General features: G+C 37.0%; 1 protein-coding gene across 8 annotated transcripts in view; it reads right to left on the bottom strand.

Annotated features, from left to right (window-relative positions):
* Positions 1–25,143, bottom strand: part of PDLIM5 (PDZ and LIM domain 5) — a 221,702-nt gene that overhangs the window by 137,152 nt on the left and 59,407 nt on the right. For 7 of the 8 annotated variants that reach the window (XM_011968231.1, XM_011968230.1, XM_011968233.1 and 4 more), the window contains exon 3: positions 13,536–13,687. The exons of the other annotated variant lie outside the window; for it this stretch is intronic. In XM_011968231.1, coding sequence (XP_011823621.1) covers positions 13,536–13,687 — 152 coding nt within the window. The remainder of the gene's footprint in view (positions 1–13,535; positions 13,688–25,143) is intronic. 8 annotated transcript variants of the gene reach the window in all.

Raw genomic sequence — 25,143 nt, 5'->3', positions numbered from 1 at the left:
TGAGGTTAACTTGGTGGAATCCAATGTCATAAAATCATGCTCCTTTTAATCTGCTAATACGCAGATATGGCCAGGAGAATCTTCTCATGTTACTCCTTCAGCTGTCTTCCGGCCTGGGATTTTTCTATCTCTGCCACACTCCTTGCCCTCTTGCTGTCTCTCCCTCCCTGTGAGTATCTCTGCTTCCCTGTCTCTACTCCCAGATGGCTTAAAATATTTTTGGTCTGTGCATCCCAATCATATACAGTCACACCTGAGGCAGCTGGAGGTAACTGGCACATGGTTTTAAGTGTTTACCAGTGATCCATGAACAAAGTCTGAATAAATCTTCAATATATTTGGATTTTTAAATAAATGTAGATTCTTGTCTATCAAAGTAGAAAATCTACATCTTCATTTAAAACTGCAATACATTTATAAAATCTCCAGCTACTAAAAATACAATTATTATCTTAATGTGATGGGGGAAGGGTTGTCCATAAAACACCTGACATTTAAAAAAAAAAATAGAGGACCTTATGTAAGGTTACAAAGCAGTGCCCAGCACTGTGAGCTCTAGAGCAGGTATGAGAACTTCCTTTCTATCCCCAGTGATCTACACAGCAAGTGTTTAATTAGTATATGCTGAAACACGAATCTTAAACATTTTCGTTCAAGACATAAGCATAATGACTAGGAGCTGGGCCTTTCTCCACCACCATGCTGTGATGCCATACTAATTTCCTCTACTCTATTCCTAGTCTGTTTTGAGACATATATACAAAGGCTAATGAACAGGTGGCTACAGATGAAAGTGGGAGGTTCAGGCGAGGAAGGTATCTTTTTGATCTGGGTAATGGGGTGGATGGTGGGGCCATTCACCAAGACACGTGCAGTGGCAGGAGACACAAATTTGTAAGACAAGGCATAGAGCTTACTTTTGACCACATTGAACTTGAGAATCTGTAATACATTTTAGTGAGAAACAGTTTCAGTAACATGACAGGAGCAAAGCCAGACTTCAGCGAGCAGAAGAGCAAGAGGAAGGTGAAAGGGACAGAACACTGAGCTTGGGCCTAAGCAGGCTAAAATCCTGAGATACTTCTGACTCTTTCTTCATTCTACAATCTATCCAGAACACAACTGTGGCTTACAGAAGTACTGGTCAGTTCTCACTTCTCTAATTTCTCCTGTTTTCTTTTTCAAGCCCTCACTAAGCCAGGTTACTGCAATACTTGCCTGACTAGTCTCCCTGCCTCTCATCTCTCTCCACCTCCTTCCAAGCAGTCTCACAAAATATGGTCCTGAAAATGTCACTTTTCTGATAAAGCTTTCGATAACACCTCAGCGTCTAAGACCCTTCAAGGCTTAGTATTCTGACCTCACTTTTCTTTCATTCTTTTCTCTATTTCCAGTTGGTCAACATGGTTATCCCAACATCTGCCTGGGGATCTGTCATCTCCATACTACTTCAGAGGATATTCCTCCATCTGAGTATGAAACAGAGAGGGAAGTCTGACTTCCCTCTCTCAGTTTCTCCCTCTTTTCCTCAGTCACACCCATTTTGTTGCCAAGAAACAAAACAAATATGATCTTCTAGAAGTACTTTACAATAGATACCATACTAATACTTATCAACTGAGGAGGGAAACAGGAAGAAAGGAGAGAAAACTTATCTTTATTACGTCCTAGGTTCTTTACATATGCTACTTCATTTAACTTCATTCTTCAAAGCCTAGTCCAGGTTTCTGCATCTCCACAAAGGCTTTCCATTAGAATGGGATCTTTAACTCTCCTTTGAACCCCTGTAGCATATTCTGTCTCATCTGATCCCAATGAAGATATTATAAGTAATTTAAAGGCAAAGATTATAAATCTCTTCATATCCACCTCTTATGGCTGCTAGTCATAAGGTAAATCTGAAGGAAAAGTCCAACTATTTAAATTTAATGAACATTATGAAATTTTAAACCTCAGTAATTAATGATAGTACTGAGGAAGGGTTTTAAAGGAAAATTTCTTCTAAAAGTATCAGAAAAACATGTTCAAAAAATTAGTAATTTTACTTGATTTTAATGTTACTCAGAAAATTAAAGGGAATATACACGAAAATAAAAAGAGAGAAAAACTCACATTTTTGCTTCTCTTTCTGACTTAACCCACAGCAAAGAAGAATTACATTTGCATTGTTCCTCTAAGATGAACATGAGAAGTTAGCAGAATAAAGAAGACTAGGTGTGTACTGGTTTCTCTTTGCTGCCACTATCTTTCCTGCCATATGGGCCATAAATTATCGGTTTAGACAATAATTTTGAACCAAAGCAGTAATTAGCTGGCAGTAAACATGTTTGCATCCACTATACTCTTTGAAAAAGCTTTAATTACATTTACATGACCCAAAATCACTCATTTGACTAAGCAATCCTCTCATCTAAAACTTGCATCATTATCTTTCTGACTTTGTCAGGTAATGACCTACTGACTTCCCTCTCTCTGTTTCTCCCTGTTTCCCTCAGTCACACCCATTTTTGTTGCCAGGAAACAAAACAAATATGATCTTCTAGAAGTACTTTACAATGGATACCACACTAATACTCACTTACTAACTGAGGAGAGAAACAGGAAGAGAGAAAACTCATCTTTATTATTTCCTAGGTTCTTTACATAGGCTATTTCATTCAACCTGTGTAAAAGCCCTAGAAGGCAGGTATTACTGTGCCCATTTACAAGTGGTTAACTGAAACTCAGTTACATAACCTGCCTAAGGTGACATAGCCAGGAAATGGTGAAACCAGGATTTGGACCAAGTTTGCCTAATTTCAAAGTCAATGCCGGTGCCATTCACCTTCTTTACATCTCTATTTCATGGACCTTAAAAATTTGACATATTAAAATTTTCTTTTGCAAAGACTATTTTAGGTGTGATCCAAAAAAAATTTTTAAGATTTAAAACTAAACAGGTGTTTAAACATATTATTCCTGGGATTGCTTTCCCAAAGGACTACAGATTGAAGTAAGTTTTCCTTCAGAGAAATAAATAAGACTTTCATATGTTAAAAAAAAAAAAAAAAAAAAAAAACTTTCAAGATGTAAAGTGAAAGTGAAGAATTTCACAATACAAAATACACCCTAACCAACCCATATTTATCAGATCTGTTTATGGTCAAACTACCACAGACTATTCAGAATTAAAATGAGCCTTCCAGTCCATTTCCAACAATCTTTATCCCTACTGAATTGAAGAAAAAGAGATATATAAGATAAATACTTCTTTTCTATGTCTGCTGATTGATTTGTTGATTGACAATTATGGTCTCTTCCAGTGAGTGTGATGTTGACTAAACAGTCCCTAAAACATATTTTCTTTTTGAGATGGAGTCTCACCCTGTCACCCAGGCTGGAGTGCAGTGGTGTGATCTTGGCTTACTGCAACCTCTGCCTCCCAGGTTCAAGTAATTCTCCTGCCTCAGCCTCCCAGGTAGCTGGGAATACAGGAGCATACCACCGCATCTGGCTAAATATTTTTTTGTATTTTTAGTAGAGACAGGGGTTTCACCATGTTGGTCAGGCTGGTCTTCAACTCCTGACCTCAAATGATCTGCCCACCTCAGCCTCCCAAAATTCTGGCATTACAGGCATGAGCCACAGTGCCTCGTCCCTAAAACTGTTGGAGGCCGAAAGAGTTAGGTCGTGATCAAGTCAGTATATCACTGGAGGCCATATGAATAAGCAGCAAACTGTTTCTCATAAATGCAGAATGTTGGCAAACTGACAAACTGTGTCTGCCACCCAGAAGGGCTGCTGAGGGCAGTCACGACCCAGGCGCAAGTGTTTCTTATGATTAGGCATAATTGAAGCCTGTTAGTAACAATATGAACCTGTGATCAATTAAGTAGCTGACCAATTGTTACCTCCTCCTGCCTACTCTTGTTACCCAATAAAAACCAAGGACTGTAGAAGCTTAGGCGGCTGTCTTCGCTCACTAAAAGCAGGGAACCCTTTTCTTCTCTCTTCTTCTCCATTGCAGCCTTTCCTTTAAAACAGTTACTTTTGTCTAAAGTTTTCATTTCTAGGTTTGTCTGTCCCTTCATTCAGTCTGGTAATGATGGTCTAAAGGAGTAACAGTAGTAACTGTTGTAATGAAGGTCTCAAGTAGTAACAGTAGTAACTGCTGTAATGATGATCTCGAGTAGTAGTTGTGGCAGTCAGCCACATAAAACATATTTTTTTTTAATTCCTGAATCTTTAGTTACTCACAGAATGCATACATAGAAGCATAGGAATGAACTAGCAAATGCAGTTAACAGGGTTATAAATTTGGGAGAGGAAAATAAAAGATGACTTTCTGACTTAGGGAAACCATATACACAAGTCAGCATCCAAATGAATGTTTCTATCTAGTGGCTCATTAACCTATTAGCTTTTCTCCCCTTTTCCTTTCACTCTAATATACAGGGTCTTTTTAAAGCACACAGAAAAATTTTAGGTATAATTTTTATTACAAAGTACTGACAGGGGAGAGTAAAAAATGAAAAGTACTTTTTAACAGAGATGCAGTTCCTTATAAGTAGAGGAAGAGTCACCCCTATTATGCATCTATCCCATCTTATCAAATATATACAAGGAAACTAGTCATTAAGTCCTTTGTCACAGGAAAGAAAGTAAGGAGGGCATAAGCTTTGAACTGATCTGAGTTTGTTAGGCAAGTCACATAAACTCTCTAGGCCAAGCTTGTCCAACCCGCGGCCCACAGGCTGCATGTGGCCCAGGATGGCTTTGAATGCAGCCCAACACAAATTTGTAAACTTTCTTAAAACATTATGAGATTTTTTTTGTGATTTTTTTTTTAACTTCATCAGCTATCGCTAGTATTAGTGTATGTATGGCCCAAGACAATTATTCTTCCAATGTGGCCCAGGGAAGCCAAAAGATTGGATACCTCTAAGCCATTATATATTCACCTGAAATAGGCTAACTTCTTCTTCAATGAATTGATACAAGGATTTAATGATATATGTAAAAAAAAAAATTCACAAAGCATGTCAATACATGTTTGTCCTCTTTCCCTTTCCTAAGCAGCATTTCTAATTTTAATGATGGATGGGGGATATAATCAATCAGACTTAGTCCTTCTGAAAAACTGTCATCCTCCAACCTAAGAATTAAAAACAAATAAGCAAAGTAGTAGTAGTAAAAGCTAAACTGAAGAATAAACACTAGAAAAGTACATGAAATACCAAAGAGAAAAAAAAGTAACTTCAAATAGGATGATGTGAAACTCCAATTGTTAAAAGAAAAAAAAAATCCAACTAAATATCTTTTAATTCACATGAACTGAAATATCCCAGACAGAGAACTGAAAACTTCGATTGAAAAAAATACTTTCTAAACTCCTGCCTCTACTCTATTGGTGAAAGAAACATCAGAGTTGAACTCATAAAGCTAACAGTAATGGGATATTAAACAATCCATTAAAATGAGACAAAAGATGGCTAATAGCTTCAGTCTGGTACAACAGCCATTTCTTCTTTTCTCTTATAATCCAATGTAACTATTAAATTACTCCAATCTGTCATTCATTAGCAGCAGTATTTGGACCTCTGGCAATCTTTTTGTTGTTTGAAGGATGAAGAAGAAGGGGAAAGCAGAAAGAGTAATACATCAATATTTTTCAAAACTCAATTCTTCTCGGTCTCTCACTTCCAAGCATAACAAGTTATACAATAAATGAAGTTTGAAGAACAAGAAACAAAAATTTTAAAAAACCACAACATGCCACTACTAGTAATATAAAAACAAGGAAGGGTAGAAAAACTACATATATTCTGTGATTCTAAGAGGATTAATTTAACAATATAAAATAAGAATAAAAATACATAGTACTCTATTTTCTGATGAATAAATGATGCTTGCATATCCATCTGATCTACCTTTCACCTTAAAGTGAGCAGAACAGTACAAGTCACTTTGTTAACCTGGCACAGTTTAAGATAACTCCAATGAAGAAAGTCCAATTTCCTGATTCTCTCAGCCAAAATAAACAAACTTAAGTTGGTTTTATCTAACAGCAACTCTAGGGAACTTATCTATTTACAGTTGAAAAACCAGAATAAGAACCACTATTTTTATTACAAAAAGGGAATTTATAAATCACCTATGACCTCATTTTATAGTCTAGAAAATTAAGGCCCAGTAGTTTAGCCACCAGCCCTAAATCATACAATAAGCATGTAACAAGTGTATTTATGTCCTACTACGTAGCTAACTACTGAAATAAATGGAACAGTTAAAAACCTTATTCATCTGATGGCGAGTGATGATGAGCATTTTTTCATGCGTCTGTTGGCTGTCTGAATGTCTTCTTTTGAGAAGGGTCTGTTCATATCCTTTGCCCACTTTTTGATGGGGTTGTTTTTTTTCTTGTAAATATGATTGAGTTCTTTATAGGTTCTGCATATTAGCCCTTTGTCGGATGAGTAGATTGCAAAAATTTTCTCCCATTCTGTAGGTTGCCTGTTCACTCTGATGGTAGTTTCTTTTGCTGTGCAGAAGCTCTTTAGTTTAATTAGATCCCATTTGTCAATTTTGGCTTTTGTTGCCGTTGCTTTTGGTGTTTTAGACATGAAGTCCTTACCCGTGCCTATGTCCTGAATGGTATTACCTAGGTTTTCTTCTAGGGTTTTTATGGTTTTAGGTCTAACATTAAAAAATCAGGAAACAACAGGTGCTGGAGAGGATGTGGAGAAATAGGAACACTTTTACACTGTTGGTGGGACTGTAAAGTAGTTTAACCATTGTGGAAAACAGTGTGGCGATTACTCAAGGATCTAGAACTAGAAATATCATTTGACCCAGCCATCCCATTACTGGGGATATACCCAAAGGATTATAAGTCATGCTGCTATAAAAACACATGCACACGTTATATTTATTGTGGCACTATTCACAATAGCAAAGACTTGGAATCAACCCAAATGTCCATCAGTGACAGACTGGATTAAGAAAATGTGGCACATATACACCATGGAATACGATGCAGCCATAAAAAAGGATGAGTTCATGTCCTTTGTAGGGACATGGATGCAGCTGGAAACCATCATTCTCAGCAAACTATCGCAAGAACAGACAACCAAATACCGCATGTTCTCACTCATAGGTGGGAACTGAACAATGAGATCACTTGGACACAGGAAGGGGATCATCACACACCAGGTCCTACTGTGGGGAGGGGGGAGGGGGGAGGAATAGCATTAGGAAATATACCTAATGTAAATGACGAGTTAATGGGTGCAGCACATCAACATGGCACATGTATACATATGTAACAAACCTGCACGTTGTGCACATGTACCCTAGAACTTAAAGTATAATAATAATAAAAAAAACCCTTATTCACAGAAACCAGTTCTAATATGGTTAATATTTATTAGACATCAAAGCTTTTGAAAGTAATTTTCTTCTTATATCAACTGAAATAATTTTTAAAATGATTCACTTTGACTTGGATCAAAATCACAGGCAAAATATATTTGACATTTAAAAATTAGCATTGCTATTTGCCTGACTTCCTGAAGAGTAAAAATAATTTTAAATAGAATTTTTTATAGTCCAGTTGCAGTACTCCTAGAATTAGTTTCAGGTGCAGAAAAAATTATATATTTTCCATTTTTTTTTCAATGATAAAAGACAAATCAAAATAAAGTCATTCACACTTCTATATTCATTAGAAACCCAGAGTATACTGAGTCAAGTCTTATTTTTTAGGATATCATAGAAAGAAGATGTGTTTGCTTTATTATATGCCCCCAAATTAAAGTAGACATAAATAACAGTTACAAAACCACCTGACTCAAGCAAGTATCTTTATCTTACTTTTTCTTATCTAAATCCTATTTTAAGATACTGAGGTTGGGTCTAAAAATGAAACCAAATTTTGAATTATACACATACATTTTCTTAAAAATTAGTAGATATATAACAATATTCAATGCAAAAAAATTAACAAAACAAAATTACTGGCAATTTTCTTTTCAAAAACAAAAAATGAGTTTTCTCTCTTATGTTCTCTCCCTGGGAATTCTTAGGTGGAGGAGAGCAGAATTTGGCAGCAGTGGTCCTCATCCAGTGTTTCTATAGTGCTAGCAGGAAAGGACAGCACCACCACTATTGAGTGGGGAGAGACTTGGTCTGTTCCTTCCTCTGGCCTTCCTTTCCGTAACTGTAAGTTATTTATCTCCCAAACCCTAATCTAGATCCCTGGCCAACCAGCTATAACTTCCCAGAGCTTTCTCACAATGTTTTAATAGGCCCAGGAAAACTTAAATTTGATTACAAACAAGGCAATGACCCACAAGGCTCTACAAGTTCTTGCCACTTCTACTCCCTTCCTGCTGCCTCTCTGACCTTACTTCTAACCGGTCTGCCTTCACTCACTCTGTTTGGCTATACCAGCCTCCCTGACAGAGGGCCACCACACTGGCTCTTCCCTCTGCTTGGGATACTCATGCAATTCCCTAGGGAATTGCAGTTTAAAATGGGGTGGTAAGGAAAGCCACAGTGAGGTTATTGGATATCTGGGGCATGAGTACCCCAAGTGAGAAGGTGCTCCCTATGTCCCTCATATGCTTTATTTTTCCCTATAACACTTATCCACACAAGATATATTACATATTCTGTTCACTTGTTTATTATCTGTCTCAGTCCTCTAAAATGTCAGTACTATGAAAGCAGAGATTTTTGTTTGGTTTGTTCACTGCTATGTCCCTAGCATCTACAAGAGTGCCTGGCACATAGTAAGAGTTCAGGAAGTATTAGTGAAATAGATAAATGATTCCCAGTTTGGGAAATAATACCAGTGCCTATCAAAAATAGACTACTATACAAGATGCTGTCAAATACAAATAGAGTAAAAAAACACAGTCTTTGCTCTTAAAGAGTCTTCTTGAAGAACCGGGACTAATAATACACGGAGTGATTAGTAAATAACATAGGCAGTGCTAGGTATGACTATTAGCTAATTAGGTTTATTTGTATAAGACTCATGGAATTGCCCTTGTTATTCCTGATTATACCTAGTATATAATTAAACACTGAACTGAATGGCATAAACTATTTCATACAAGTTCAGAAGGGGAAAAAGGAATGAGGTGCAATAGTAGGAACAGACTGTGGGCAGGAGACACTCGATTTGGGTTTAGTGGATGTGAAGGCATGCACTGGCAGTGAACAGGTGGTAGGCATTTCAGATGAAGTGAATTTCATGACACGGCATAAAGGCAAGAGAAGGACAGTGAGAAACCTATCCTAAATGGGAGAGGGCATTCAGTGATGAGTGGTGGTGATCTGGAAAGGACAATATGAGGAGGACTCGATTACAAAGAACATGACCTTCTGAGCAGAGGGATTAGTCTCGATAGAATCTCATAGCATGTGCTGTTGTCTATGCCCAGCTTAGATCTCCTGGAACCCTTCTAACAGTTTGTTACACCCATTCCCCAGGTGTTTCTTCCATTGCTGCTAATGGTTCACACCAGTAACTTTCTTTGGAAGCAATATAAGCTACCTCCTAGCCCTCTTCTCTGTTTACTCACACAACATACTTCCAGGACAGCTGACAGCTAATAACTAACAAATACAAGGAAGGGGGTACAAAAGCACAGTTTCGTTGCCTCAAGGCAAGACAGACTCACTCTGTCGTGCAATTTTATTCCCAGGTTTCCTGCTGGATCAAGTGAAGCTGGATATCCCCTGAAATCATACCTTTGCTCATCTCAGTTTCTTCTGCTTCCCAAGCCTGTTTCACTCACTCCCTTACTTAAAGGAATCCCTTACTGTATCACTTGGACAAGAATCCCCATCTCAGACTCTGCTCTAGGAAATTGGACTAAGACAAGTCTGTAAATGACGGTAGTACATATTCACGCAGAAAACTTCAAGTTTTTGAAGGAAAGAGTTCACTGAGAAAGTATTCTTGTAAGTAACTCAGTTTGGAAGAATTCAGAGTAGTCTGATTGGTGAGAAGTGAAATGAAGAAGTGACCAGAGGACAATTAAGAATGCTGTTCAGGGCTGGGCACGGTGGCTCACACCTATAATCCCAGCACTTTGGGAGGACAAGGCAGGCAGACAGATCACGAGGTCAAGAGATCAAGACCATCCTGGCCAACATGGTGAAACCCCATCTCTACTAAAAATACAAAAATTAGCTGGGTATGGTGGCACGCGCCTGTAGTCCCAGCTACTTGGGAGGCTGAGGTAGGAGAATTGCTTGAACCTGGGAAGTGGAGGGTGCAGTGAGCTGAGATTGTGCCATTGCACTCCAGCCCGGGTGTCTCAAAAAAAAAAAAAAGAAAAAAAAAAGAATGCTGTTCAGGCCAGGCGCAGTGGCTCATGCCTGTAATTCCAGCAGTTTGGGAGGCCGAGACAGGCGGATTACTTGAGGTCAGGAGCTCGAGGCCAGCCTGGATAACATGATGAAACCCCATCTCTACTGAAAATACAAAAAAAAATCAGCCAGGCACAGTGACACGTGCCTGTAATCCCAGCTATTCGGGAGGCTGAGGTAGGAGAATCCCTTGAACCCAGGAGGTAGAGGCTGCAGTGAGCTGAGGAGATGGTGCCACTGCACTCCAGCCTGGGCGACAGAGCAAGATTCAGTCTCAAAAAAAAAAAAAAAAAAAAAGCTGTTAAAACTCGGAAAACATACTTACTTTGATATAAGAGAGAAAATTTGAGGAGAGAATGGTCCTGGTATAGAGAAGAATCACAGATAACTCTTCAAAGTTGTATTTTTTCCTTAAAAGGCAGAAGTATTTCTTCAGTAGCACTGTCAATATTATACTATGAATTTTGTTAACCACACACACTATCTAAGCAGGCTGACATTACCTAACATAAGAAGTGTTCAAAAACTTGAAGAGAATGTCAATGAATAACAATGACTCTAAAATATTCCCCAACAGTTTGGGTCCTTGAATGTCTATTATTTAGAAATACAAAGATACGATTAAGTAGTATACTCAAATGTTTATAACAAGTCGATTTTGTAAGTTGGTTTTTTAGATTCTGTATAAGCAGCCTAAAAGAATCTTTATTAGAATCAGTAGCAGACTACATAAATTGGAAAGGCATTCAAACAGGACAACATCTGGTTTTTATCTATTCTTATGGGGCCCAAAGTGTTTTCAATAGAAAATAAGACACTGGTTCCTGGGTTATAAAATAAGCAGCACAATGTGGAAACAAGCAGGCTGGTATGAAAGAAATTGTACGAAAGAAATTGTACGCAGCCCATGAAACAGCTCATAAACTTTCAGTTTTAGAATGTGTAAAACAGCCTGTCATCATCTCTATTTGTTGTGCTTTCTTGGTATCTCAAACAAGTTAAGTTTCTTGACCTCTTGATTTCCCTTCAAAATCCATACTTGGTAAATTAAAAATGACTACTTTCATTTGATTAGGAACAACTTTCATGTTACATGTCTCAATATAGAGAACAGAAGAATACTAATGAAACAAATTTTTTTATAACCAATGACTTTTCTTATTGACTACTTTCCTATGCATTAAAATGTACAGCTAATAGCCTATCAAAATTTAAAATACATATAAACATTGATTTAGCAGTCCCACTGAAAAGAATTTCTCTAAGTTTTTTAAAAAGACCCTAAAGAGGAAACTGGTTAGAAAGTCATGATACCTCAAAATAGATCTGTATGTCCAAGTCAGTCTAAGTTTGTAAAAACAACTTCCTTTTCAGTTTTAATACCAAATTGATATTCACTCAGACAGGTAAATATAATTTACCCTGTAGAAATTCTTTCACTAGCAATCCCTAGGACAGCAGTAGCAAAACACAGAGCACTGCCTAAGTGTTTTTCACAAAACACGACTCCTAGGAGGGGCTCCAAGAAAAAGGTTTCATAGACAAATACCAGGTTTTATTTCCCTCTTTCTTCTCAATTTTACTTTTTTTTGGGGGGGAGGGGCGGCGGCGACAGAGTATCGCTCCATTGCCCAGGTTGGAGTACAGCGGCACAATCTCGGCTCACTACAATCTCTGCCTCTAGAGTTCAAGTGATTTTCCTGCCTCAGCCCCCAAGTAGCTGGGATTACAGGCATGTGCCACCACATCCATCTAATTTTTGTATTTATAGTAGAGACTGGGTTTTACCATGTCGGCTAGGCTGGTCTCAAACTCCTGACCTCCGGTGATCCACCCACCTCGGCCTCCCAAAGTCCTGGGATTACAAGTGTGATCCCAGCCTATTTCCCTCTTAAAGATTCATAACATACATGATAATTTTTGGAAGACTTAGATAATTATATGCAATATAATTATGGAAGACTTAGATAATTATATGCAATATAATTATGGAAGAGATTGGGGAGGCAGAAAAAGTGGTGTTTTCCAAATCTGATAGAATTCAGAATACTTTTTGTAATCATCAAAAACAAGATTTGCTTAAAACCCTCCACAGCTACCTCGTATATGATCAAACTACCTTCATTATAAAGCTGAAGGTTCACAGCTACCCTTCTGTCACTCTCCATTCCCTCTTTCTCCTCCCTTGCCTTCGGCCCAGGATACTACAGTGATCAAACTTTGTAAGTCATAATAACCACAGAGAACTTCAACAAAAATAACTCCTGGTCTTTCCTCCCAGAAATTCGGATTCAGTATAGACATCAGTATTTTTAACAAGCACTCCAGGTGATTTTGGTGCAGGTTTCAAATGATGGGATCCTCAAAATACCTGATATATTATAAACAATGTGATGATTAATTATTTTATAATTTGAGGCCAGAGTGACTTTAGAAAGCAGTAAGTTCAAAAAGTCCAGCCTTCAAAGGACTGTATTAAAAATTATTTTTCTACTCAGAAAAAAAGAGAGAAAAAGACAAACTAACGAAAGCGAAATCATATCCTAAAAGAATATCCTTTAATATACTGCTCAGAATTTTACCTAACAGAAAGAACTCTTAGCCTGCACTCCATTGAGCAATTTCAAGAATTCCTGAATTCTCTGAAGCTGTATACACAATTTCTTTTTTTTTTTTTTTTGAGACAGGATCTTGTTCTGTCACCCAGGCTGGAGTGCAGTGGCACAATCAGAGCTTCATGCAACCTTGACCTCCTGGGCTCAAGCAATCCTCCTGCCTCAGCCTCCTGGGTAGCTGGGACTACAGGCCCATGACACCATGCCTGGCTAATTTTTTTATGTTTTGTAGAAACAAGCACTCATCATATTGGCCCAGCTGATCTCAAACCCCTTAGCTCAACCAATCCTCCCACCTTGGCCTCCCAAAGTGCCGAGATTACAGGCCCATACAATTTTTATTAGTATGGAAATACATGCCTTTTGATGGGGAAATAACTCATAGCTTTCAGCAATTCTCATGCTGCTCAATTATCCAATTTAAGAGCCATTATATTTTTTATTTACCTGAAACAATGGCAGCAGAAACTGAGTCTTAGTTAACACCATGAGTCAGACACACAAAAACACATTCCTCAATGTTGGTTTCTCTTTCAGGACAAACAGAAAGCAACTTACCTTTGCAGAGTCATATTCAAAGAGCCTGTACAACCCTTAATCTTATTCTGGGCTTCAAGATGAGTCATTCCTTGTGCACTTATTCCATCAATGCTGAGAACCACATCGCCTATTCTTACATTTGCCTGGGATGCCTTGCCACCATCTTTTAGCTGTAATAAATACATTTCATTAGGAGTGTCATTCTGAAAAAGAATAAATGCTGATAAAAATTATACTTTTGCTTATACCAAAAGCATATTAATATACTAAGTAACACAAAACTATCTTGTTCAACATGTAAAGAATTTTAGCATGTAAAGTTAAAATTCAAATGATTTAAATGTTTATTTTCTTAAATTCTTATTTGTTCTATTAAAAAAAAAAAAAAAAAAACGAATTTTCTGAGAAAGATTCCCTGATCATTTCTCCATTTCTTTATTGTGCAACAGTAGTTGTGTGATTTTTATGAATCAGGAAGAGAAGCAGCCAAGGAAACTTCACATTTTAGCAGAATAAAAAGAATGCAATCTGAATGGGGTTTTTATACTCTTTTGGAAATAATTTTTTAAAACTCTTAACAGCTGTATTTTTGTTTGAGCACAAAGACGAATAGAGAGGGAAGATCTGCTAAACAATCCTTCCTGTCGAGTCCAGTTCATATGCAGCGTTTGGAGACTGAATTCTTTCAGATTCCAAGCCCAAATATCTTTTATACTAGGTGTGCTTCCTGCTGTAGGCATTTGCAGAAGGGAAACTCTTTGCATCTGAGACAACTTGACTTTTTTGCGTGTGTCACAGTCCTTAATCCTTAGTCTTTCTTCTCCTGCTCAATAAAATCTTCTATGTGTTTACATTATTTAGTTTGATCTCCTCCAAATTTCGTGTGTATATATTTCATTGCCCCAAAAGAAGCACATATATTACGCTGGGATAAGTGACAGTGAACTTTTCATAGATACCTAGAAATATGAAACAAGTACAAATTAAAGAAACCATTCAAATTCAAATGACAACTCAGCATTCAATAAGTACAAGTAGATCATACTGAATACTGAGTTGCTGGAGGATGGGAGATACTAGGCCTGAAAAAGCAAGTAAATAACCAGTATTCATCTAGTACTTGAAACTAAAATCTTATACAGAGTTTCTGTTTGAGATGATGAAAAAGTTCTAGAAATAGATAAGTCAGAAGGTTGCACAACACCGTGACTGTATTCAGTGAATGCAACTGAATTACACATTTTAAAATGATAAACCACTTTGGGAGGCCAAGGCAGGCAGATCCCTTGAGGTGAGGAGTTTCAGACTAGCCTGGCCAACATGGTGAAACCCCATCTCAACCAAAAATACAAAAATTAGCCAGGCGTGGTGGCGCACACCTGTACTCCCAGCTACTCAGGAGGCGGAGACAGGAGAATAGATTGAACCTGGGAGGCAGAGGTTGCAGTGGGCCAAGATCGCACCACGGCACTCCGGCTTAGGCAACAGAGCAAGACTCCATCCCCCCAAAAATAAAAAATAAAATAAAATGATAAACATGGTTAACTTCTATGTTATGTATATTTTATCACAGTTTAAAAAAACACCAATGATTTTAGAAAACATTTAAAGAAAACAGTTCTGAAAGCAAGCGAGCTACACACCACTTTCTTTGGGACTTTGGGAAGGTTGTTCCACTTACGCTATCAGGTTATCATAATGATTATACATAGATAATATAGTTGGATAAATGTTATCACTGTATTATCATTCCCTTGATCTCAGATTACTGATCTGAGAAATGTGGGGCCTGCACCAGACGATCTAAGAGGCCTTCTAAGGTCCCGGCCAGTTTTAAAAGTTTATCTGTGAGCTGCTACCTATACAAAGTTACAGGTTTGATCCTACAATAAAAGTGAAATCTGGAAGGCTTCTGTGAGACAAAGGGACATCTATTCCCTACTAAAATCCACAAACGAATTAAAATTTGACATCTTTGTAAAGAGAGAAAGTAAACATAAGTCATCCTAGATTTTATTTTAGCAAAGAAGGACAGGCATTAAACAAAAAATTAACTAGAAATAGAAAGCAGTTAAATTACCTCACCACCCTCACATAAAGTAGCCTTAAAACAGAAACACGGAAATCTATGGGCATTTCTTCTAAATGTGTCCAACAGAAACAACTTAAATACTCCTAGTTCAGTAGTAATATAAAGGTAATGAACAATGTAGAAAGAAAATAATGGAATCAAAGACAATGTCATAACCAGATAACTTTTCTTATTCTGCTCCCTTTACATACTAGATCTCTTGAGAGTCTATCATCTCAAGATGTTCAAAACCAATTTCTTAGAATTACCTTCCTTTCTAGGACTGCTTTTATTCTGTCACCCTTATTTTCAAATCATGGAGCACAGGAATCCTATAGCCACATGGATTCTGCCTCTTAAGTACCACAACTAGGAAAATTACTAAATGTAACAATGTAAATGTGATCTATCCATCCTTCCATTCCTCTCCTATGATAGTCCAAGTCTTGATCATCTTTCACCTTGCTCTTGCGTACTTGCCTTCCACTAGAGTTTTCTACAGACCTTTCCTACCTTCACATCTCCATATTTGTCTCCTTTTCTTCCATTTTAACATTCCCGAATGGTGGCCCCATTACCTCTTGCACTGGAAAGTTCTAATCATATCAACTCCCTATTTATAAACTGAGAGTAGAAAAATTGCAAATGTCTTCTGCTTCCTATAATGTAAAGAAAATACAAGCCATCTATAATTTGTCACCAATCTGTTTCCAGCTTCAAAACAAGTTCCATAAGGTCAGGGATCATGTTTTATAATTTGTTCTTCTCCAAGAGCCTTGAATATTGTAGGTTTTCTAAAACTTTCACAACTTCCTTGGTAACTTTGTTAACAAGTATTAGAAAGAACTTAACTGTACTGAATCTTAACTCTTTCTCAACCAATTAGCACAAATGGAAACAAAAGTCCATCATGGGCTTAACAACCTTTCATATATTTAAAATGCCATACAAACTCCTTTGTATGTTTACAGTTTTTCAGCTTGGTAATATGAATCATCTTGAGTTTTCGACACTGATGTCTTTTTGGAATCTCTAACCATCTTCACTATTCTCTACCCAGGCTTCCTACTCATATGATGTAAACTTAAGGGTATGATGAGCTTGAACTAATGCTATATATAGTGGGAAATGCCCAATACACAGAAAAACAAATTTAGGACTTGTAAAAAGGAACACTTAACTAAATACTCCTATGAGCTTCATTTATCTCCAGAACCACTTCCTCAATCTGTTCACTCATTAGAAAGATAAATGTTGCCTTTCTCTTAATTGGGTAGGATGTAGCATTATCAATCTAAGCAGCCAAGGAGAGACTACAAAGTCATTCATTATTTGCACAGCTCTTTTTTTGTTTGTTTGTTTCACTGTTTTTCAAGTCTGAATAGCTTGCATTTGTTTAAAGCAGTAGTAACTTTCTGTCATCAGTACATCTTGTACACGGCAGCCGTAAGTGTGTATGTATTTCATAAATGCACAGCGTAGGAAGGAAGCAGTTGTGGGAGGCTCCTGGGTTGAGCTCAGTATAAATCAAACTAATCACAAGCAAATGCTTCCTTTTTGATCTTTAAATGCATTTTTCAGTACTGCTATCCAATTTTCCACAGACTTAATTGCAGCGGTGTGCTTCTTCAAAAACATTACTTTGTGGTCTTACTTTAGTTGCAAGCACACATGGCTGTACATGTTGGAACTGCCTCTGAGTTCCGGTTTGTTCACTGATGCTGAAATGAAGGAAAACCAGAAAACTGTATGCTCCTGAAGAGAGTGTTATCTTTACTAAGCCTCCCCATTCACTTCAGTACAAAAGGATCTAATATCAGTTATCTGTACTCAGATTAAAACTCATCCCTAGGAACAGCTGCATTTTAACCCTTTTATCTGTAACCATGGATTACAAGAAGTCTTCTCTTGAAAAGGAAGTCCAGTCTTCAGCAAGCAGATAGGAAAGATTGTGGGAGTTTGGGGGAGAATGTAAAAGAAAATGGAATAAGAGCCTTGAGCTTGCCCATCTTAGTTTACTAGGAAAGACCCAAAGGTAAATTTTTTTCAGTTTAGGAAGGTAGCTCCTCTCACATAGTGTTTTACTGTCCTAAGAAAGAAATGACCCAGAAGAAGTAATCAGTACTATATTTACCAAGCATGAACAGTAAATCGGGGACTTTGGGGATGCTTCATCATTCCTCTCTTTTGTAAGGTAGTTGTAGTCTGTTTTACAGATGGGAAAACAGAGCTTCAATGTGATCAAATAACTTGTCTATGTCCATACAACAATAAGACCACAATACTGAGCACAAGCTTTGAGGTCAGGCAAATAGGAGTTCATATTCATGCTCTGCCATTTACTAGTTGTGTGACCTGAATTAGTTGACCTCTGTAAGTCCCAGTTTCCGCTCTTTGAAAATGAGGACTATAATTCCACCTGCCTCACAGAGCCACTGAGCAGGTTAAATAAAATACCAGGACAGCATGTACCACAAAATGCACTGGAAATGTTCAATATTATTGTTTATTCTTACACGATGTCACAAATTCACATAGGCGGGAAGCCTACTTCAAGGTAATACAGGGCAGGGAAGACAGCGTTTCAAACTGACTGGTCAGACCTCCTTCTGGCTTTTCACTTCCTTCCTTAAACTTCCTTCTGCTTCTCTAAGCCTAACTTTCCCCTCACTCAGCAACAGAAATGAATATGCCACACATTCAGAGCATAATTCACTGCATCTCCCTTCCCTGCTTACTACTATCCAATTATGAGTTTCCCAAAATCCATTCCTAAAGAATGGTAGCCTCTTGTCACTTCTCAGAAGCATTAGGTGTTGCCACTGTACCAAAAGGCCAGAGGATACAAATCAATAAAGTGATGTTGGTGAAGAACTTTTGAGCTGGAGGTCAGAGAAGGACAGGAATAAAAGAAAAAAAGAAGAGAGGGAAACAAAGGAGAGTATTGGTATAGAAGGTAGAGGAGGGAACCAAGACCATGAGGAAAGAAAGATGTCCCAGGTGTTAGAAAGCAAGATCCAGGCTTTAACTCTAGGTGTGATATATATCCAAGTACATATGCACAAAATAATATTTAAACTGAACAGAACATCAAAATAACAATTAGAGAGAAGATTCTATGTTCTGATTTGCATTTAAAATAATATACATGAATAAATTAGTAACTATGATTTCGAGTAAATTTTCTCACCGTAATACTTGTGTGTTAAACATCTCATTAATTTATTGTTGTCAAATAAAATTTATAATTAAAACTACCCAAAATGCTTAGCCACCAAATACAGTGTTCCAGTATTTGTTCCTAATCATTTTAACAATAAGAGAAAAAGTAGTACTGTGTCTCTGTAAAATTATACTGAAAATAAAATATTAGTATCTCAAGACAGCAGATCACTTAGACAAGGAACTCAAAAGTGCACTAAATGGAAAACTTATCCACAAACAAGTATGTTATTTAGGATTTATAAGGAGTTAGATATATCTGCTACACTAACTCTTCCCCTTAGCTATTACCTCTTGAGAGCACTTCCATCACAAACAAACCAATAGAGCTTTCAGTTTTAAAAATTATAACCCATTATGGCAGGTATCATTTTAAATAAGTCTAACCATCTAAGATTTCTCTTTAATATGATCATTCAATGTAGCTCCTATATGCCCTAAGCTTTTCCATAAAGAGGCACAATGTTTAACCGTAACAGTGACTCCAGGGTCTTAGAATTCTCTATATATGAAATTTATCCTTCTAAATCGCAGGAAATACTCAAAATGTACACAAAAACCTCTATTTGCTTTTCCTTGGAAATAAGCCAGCAGTTGCCAAATTAAGAAAATAGGCATCAGCAATAGAAATTATTTATAATATAGACAGGTAACACCATTTTAATAGTTAGATGTTTACTAAGTAGAACAATTTATGCTGATTCGAAAGAAATTTACTTTGGTGATTATCCTATAATGTACTACAGGCAACAAGTAGGAGACGTGTACCTATATAATGAGCCACTATCAAAGGGCAAGTTTCAATCTTCTGCATATTTTCAACAAATATGGAATGCTTGGAAACACATGACCCTAACACCATGGGTATGGCAGGAATGCCGTCAGACACAGTAAATGTAAAAAAGGAACATATAAACATGAGAGCTACAGAAAGAAACACTAACAGAAATTTCCCATGTCCAAAAACCCTGGGAACCAAACCATGGGAAAATGGAAGCTGTTGTTTTTCTAACAGTGCTGTTACCAAAATTTGAAGAATTATGCTAATAAAATTACATCAATCTGAAAAACAAGACTTTCTTGAGTCAGAAAAAGTACGGAGAAAAGTGTTATTTTTCTTAAGATCTAATTAATAAGCAATCTTGAATTTTGTTTTAAAATGTATTTTCCAGTACCTGCTGTTAAATAAAAAATTTGAATCTGGACATATGAGACTATTGTTGACAGTTTCTAGTTATCTCTCTCCCACATATTTCCCAGGATACCATAAACATGACTACATGACGTTTTTTTTACATCACCATCCCCTTGCAAAACACCTACATAAGAATGTGTGGGCATTACACCTATGACAGAGAACTTTCACGTAACTTGCTTTCCTACCAACAATAGGTACTACTCAACCCACTCAATAACACACATAAAGAAAATCCCAGTGAAATTTTTACTAGCAACTGAGGGACTAGCGAAGCGAGCAGAAGTAAAGAAAATGTGTGAAGTGCTGATTTTCACCCCCAATGTATGCATTAAAGCTTTTTTCAAATCCTAATTGGTTTATTACCTTCCTAGTGCTTGTTAATCTACCTTATAATACTACACTTCAGCACTGAACATTGTTCTGTCCTGCACTATTTGTTGTTATATAATGTTGGCACTTTGACCAGTCTACAAATGCTATTCAACTACATTTAAAATGTCAATCTCTGGTTTAGATGTCTAATGTAACATCCCTCTTAAAATCTAAGGCTGGGGTGGGCACAGTTGTTCATGCCTGTAATACTAGCACTTTGGGAGACTGAGGTGGGAGGATCGCTTGAGCCCAGGAGTTTGAGACCAGCCTGGGCAGCATAGTGAGACCCTATCTCTACAAAAAATTAAAAAATTTAGACAGGCATAGTATGTGCACCTGTAGTCCCAGCTACTCAGGAGGCTGAGGCAGGAGGACGACCTGAGCCCAGGAGATCGAGGCTGCAGTGAGCCATGATTGTACTACCATACTCCAGCCTGGGTAACAAATGAGACCTCATATCAATTTTTTAAAAAAGCAGAAAGAGAGAGAGAGAGACTGCTTTGGATTTATTACCTTTTTCTGTGAAATAAAATGATATGCCTTTTTGTAGATTAGAATGGTAGGGAAATAAAACAAGCAATCACTGATGTCTTTCTGTGAGCAAATGTATAATCCTGACTCATATGAGCAGTACTTACTTTAACAGTGGGTCTTCTTTTGGTTATGCCAATTTTACTCAAAAGTTAGAGAATACACCTTATATGGTAGCAATGAGGAGAATACCTCAAAGTATGTGTCATCATTCCTTATAAAACCAAACAGAAGAGGGCAATTATGTCTCTTTCCTTATGTAGTCATGGAGCTATCTAGTTCAAACACAGGGCTTTTGCTGATATGGCACGGTCTGTTCTACTAGTCTCTTTCCTATGATGAGCCCTTATTTAGTAAAACAGCATCTTACTCTACTCTACCAAAGGCCAAACAAATAGAAACACGTCTTCATCAACTGTGATTTACTACTGAGATGCCTCATTAACAATTTTGACTTACAGCTAATCTATATATGTCTAAATCCAAAGTGTTTATGTGTGAATATCCTACTAGAAATGTGAAAGTATGATAGTCTGTAAAAAGAACACATCCATAAACATCTGAAAATCAAATTTGTTAATTACAGAGAAATCAGTGTTTCTATGTAGTCTACTCTGGAATAGTGAGAGAAATGATAGGAAATGTCACAAATAATTATAAACACTAAAAGCAAATTAGTCAAATCTACTATATCTGGGAATGGATTAACAATGATAATCATACATTTCAACTCTCCCTCAATGATGAGACAAATCTTCTGAAATTGTATGCAAATTCTGTGCAAGCATGCATGTATTTTCCATTGAGTGGGACCACAACTTTCCACAAATTCTCAAAGGCGTCTATAACCAAAAAAATGTTAAGAACTTACGATTTAATGAAATGTGAGAACAGAGTTTCTCTAAGTGTGGTTGGTAACCACCACGCCAGCATACTTCTATGATAGGAGGAAAAATCACAGGCCTTTCAAAACCCATAAGCTAAAGATTTTCGAAACAAAAGCTCAAGAAAATTTCAGAACCTTTAAAACAGAATGCTTCTTCCAAATGGTGCAAAATCATGATTTCACATGTTAAGGTAAGTATAGCTTATAAAAACAGGGATTCGCTTTTTAAAAACCTCTATAATCTTCAAAATGTTAATCATTAACATTTAACAAGGGCCTATTCCAACAAGGCATTACCTTCAATTCTAAGAAAAGATTAAAGAAGAGGCAAAGTTGTTTCTCTCATCTACTGTTTTATACTATTTCACTTTTCAAATGTGTACACAACTCTCCATAATACAATGCTCCTCAAACTAACTGTATCTTATATTTCTATTTAGGTATATTGTACACAGATGTAAACACAAAACACAATAAACATCTGATGAACTATCACACTGCAAATCAAAGTTTGCAGGCTACTATTTAGTCTTTTAAGTTACTTCCTAATTTTTTTGTTCTTATACATAAAGTAATGAATAATACTATACTTCTATTTTGGCATATGTATCTGTTTCTTTAGAAATTCTTTCTTAAAAGGTATGCACATTTAAAAATAAAATCAGAAATTAAAAAGGAGACATTACTACTGATACTGCAGAAATCCAAAGGATCATTAGTGGCTACTATGAGCAACTGTAAGCCAATAAATTAGAAAATCTAGAAGAAGGGACAAATTCCTAGACACATATAACTTACCAAGACTGAACCAGGAAGAAATCCAAAACCTGAACAGACCAATAATAAGTAATAAGACTGAAGCCATAACAGAAAGTCTCCCAGTAAAGAGAAGCCTGGGACCCAGTGGCTTCATTGCTGCTGAAGTCTACCAAACATTTGAAGAACTAATACAATCCTACTTAAACTGTTCTGAAAAGTAAAAAAGGAGAGAATATTTTCAAATTCATTATATGAGGCCAGTATTACCCTGATTCCAAAACCAGACAAAGACACATCAAAAAATGAAAACTGCAGGCCAATATCTCTGATGAACATTGATGCAAAAATCCTCAAGAAAATACTAGCAAACTGAGGCTGGGCGCATTGGCTCACGCCTGTAATCCCAGAACTTTGGGAGGCTGAGGAGGGCAGATCACGAAGTCAGGAGATTGAGAACATCCTGGCCAACATGGTGAAACCTCGCCTCTACTAAAAACACAAAAAATTAGCCGGGCTTGGTGGCGGGCACCTGTAGTCCCAGCTACTCAGGAGGCTAAGGCAGGAGAATGGCGTGGACCCGGGAGGTGGAGCTTGCAGTGAGCCGAGATCACGCCACTGCACTCTAGCCTTGGCGACCGGGTGAGACTCCGTCTCAAAAAAAAAAAAAGAAAAAGAAAAAGAAAATACTAGCACACTGAATTCAACAATACATTAGAAATATCATTCATCCTGACGAAGTGAGATTTATCCCTGGGATGCAAGGATGGTTAAACATATGGAAATTAATCAGTGTGATGCATCATATCAACAAGATGAAGGACAAAAACCATATGATCATTTCAATTGATGCTGAAAAAGCATTTGATAAAATTCAACATTCCTTCAAGATATAAACCCTCAAAAAACTGGGAATAGAAAGAACATACCACAATATAATAAAAGCCATATATGACAGATCCACAGCTAGTATCATATTGAATGGGGAAAAACTGAAAATCTTTCCTCTAAAATCTGGAACATAACAAGAATGGCCATTTTCATCACTCTTACTCAACACAGTACTGGAAGTCCTAGCTAAAACAATCAAACAAACAAAAAAGATATAAAGTGTATCCAAATTGGAGTGGAAGAAGTCAAATTATCCTTATTTGCAGATGATATGATCTTATATTTGGAAAAACCTGAAGAACCCCCCCCCCACACACACAAAAAGCATTTAGAACTAATAAACAAATTCAGTAAAGTTGCAGGATACAAAATCAACATACAAAAATCAGTAGCATTTCTATATGCCAAAAATGAACAATCCAAAAAAGTAATACCATTTACAATAGCCACAAATTAAATTAAGTACCTCAGAATTAACTTATCCAAAGAAGATCTCTACAATCAAAACTATAAAATGCTGATGAAAGAAAAGGAAGAGGACAGGAACAAATGGAAAGATAGTCCGTGTTCATGGATTGAAAGAATCAATACTGTTAAAATGTCCATATTACCCAAAGCAATCTATAAATTCAATAGAATCTCTATCAAAATACCAATGACATTCTTCACAGAAACAGAAAAAGCAATCCTAAAATTTATATGAAACCATAAAAGATCCATAATAGCTAAAGTTATCCTTAGCACAAAGAACAAAACTGGAGGAATCACATTATCTTATTTCAAATTACACTACAGGGTTATAGTAACCAAAACAGCATGGTACTGATAAAAAACAGACATAAAAACCAATAGAATACAGAACCCAGAAGAAAATCCACACACCTGCAAGAAACTCATTTTCAACAGAATTGCCAACATCATATACTGGGGAAAAGACAGTCTCTTTAACAAATGGTGCCGAGAAAACTGAATATCCACATGCAAAAGAATGAAACTAGACCTCTATCTCTTATTATATACAAAAGTCAAACCAAAATGGATTAAAGACTTAACTCTAACACCTCAAACTATGAAACTACTACAAGAAAACACCGGAGAAACTCTCCAGGACATTGGTCTGGGCAAAAATTTCTTCAGCAATACCCTACTAGCATAGGCAATGGACAAATGGGACACATCAACTTTAAAAGTTTCTACACAACAAAGGAAACCATCAACAAAGTGAAGAGACAAAACACAGAACAGGAGAAAAAAATTGCAATCTACCTTTCTGACAAACAACTCTGTATGGAAAAAAAATTCTAAAAATCCAATTAAAAAACTGGCAAAAGATTTGAATAGACATTTCTCAAATGGCAAACAAGCATATGAAAAGGTGCTCAACACTGATCATCAGACAAAGGCAAATCAAAACTATGAGATATCATCTCATCCCAGTTAAAATGGCTTTTATCCAAAATACAGGCAATAACAAACGCTTCAAAATACAAGAAAAGGGAACCCTTGTACACTGTTGGTGGGAATGTAAATTAGTACAACACTATGGAGAACAGTTTAAAGGCTCCTCAAAATTACAAATAGAGCTACTGGCCAGGCACAGTGGGTCACGCCTGTAATCCCAGAACTTTGGGAGGCCAAGGCAGGTGGATCATGAGGTCAGGAGATTGAGACCATCTGGGCCAACATGGTGAAACCCCAT

This window comes from Mandrillus leucophaeus, unplaced genomic scaffold (assembly GCF_000951045.1).
Source record: "Mandrillus leucophaeus isolate KB7577 unplaced genomic scaffold, Mleu.le_1.0 Scaffold832, whole genome shotgun sequence".
Lineage (NCBI taxonomy): Eukaryota > Metazoa > Chordata > Mammalia > Primates > Cercopithecidae > Mandrillus > Mandrillus leucophaeus.
Note: the sequence above shows the minus strand (reverse complement) of the source record. Positions and strands in the feature narration are given on the sequence as shown.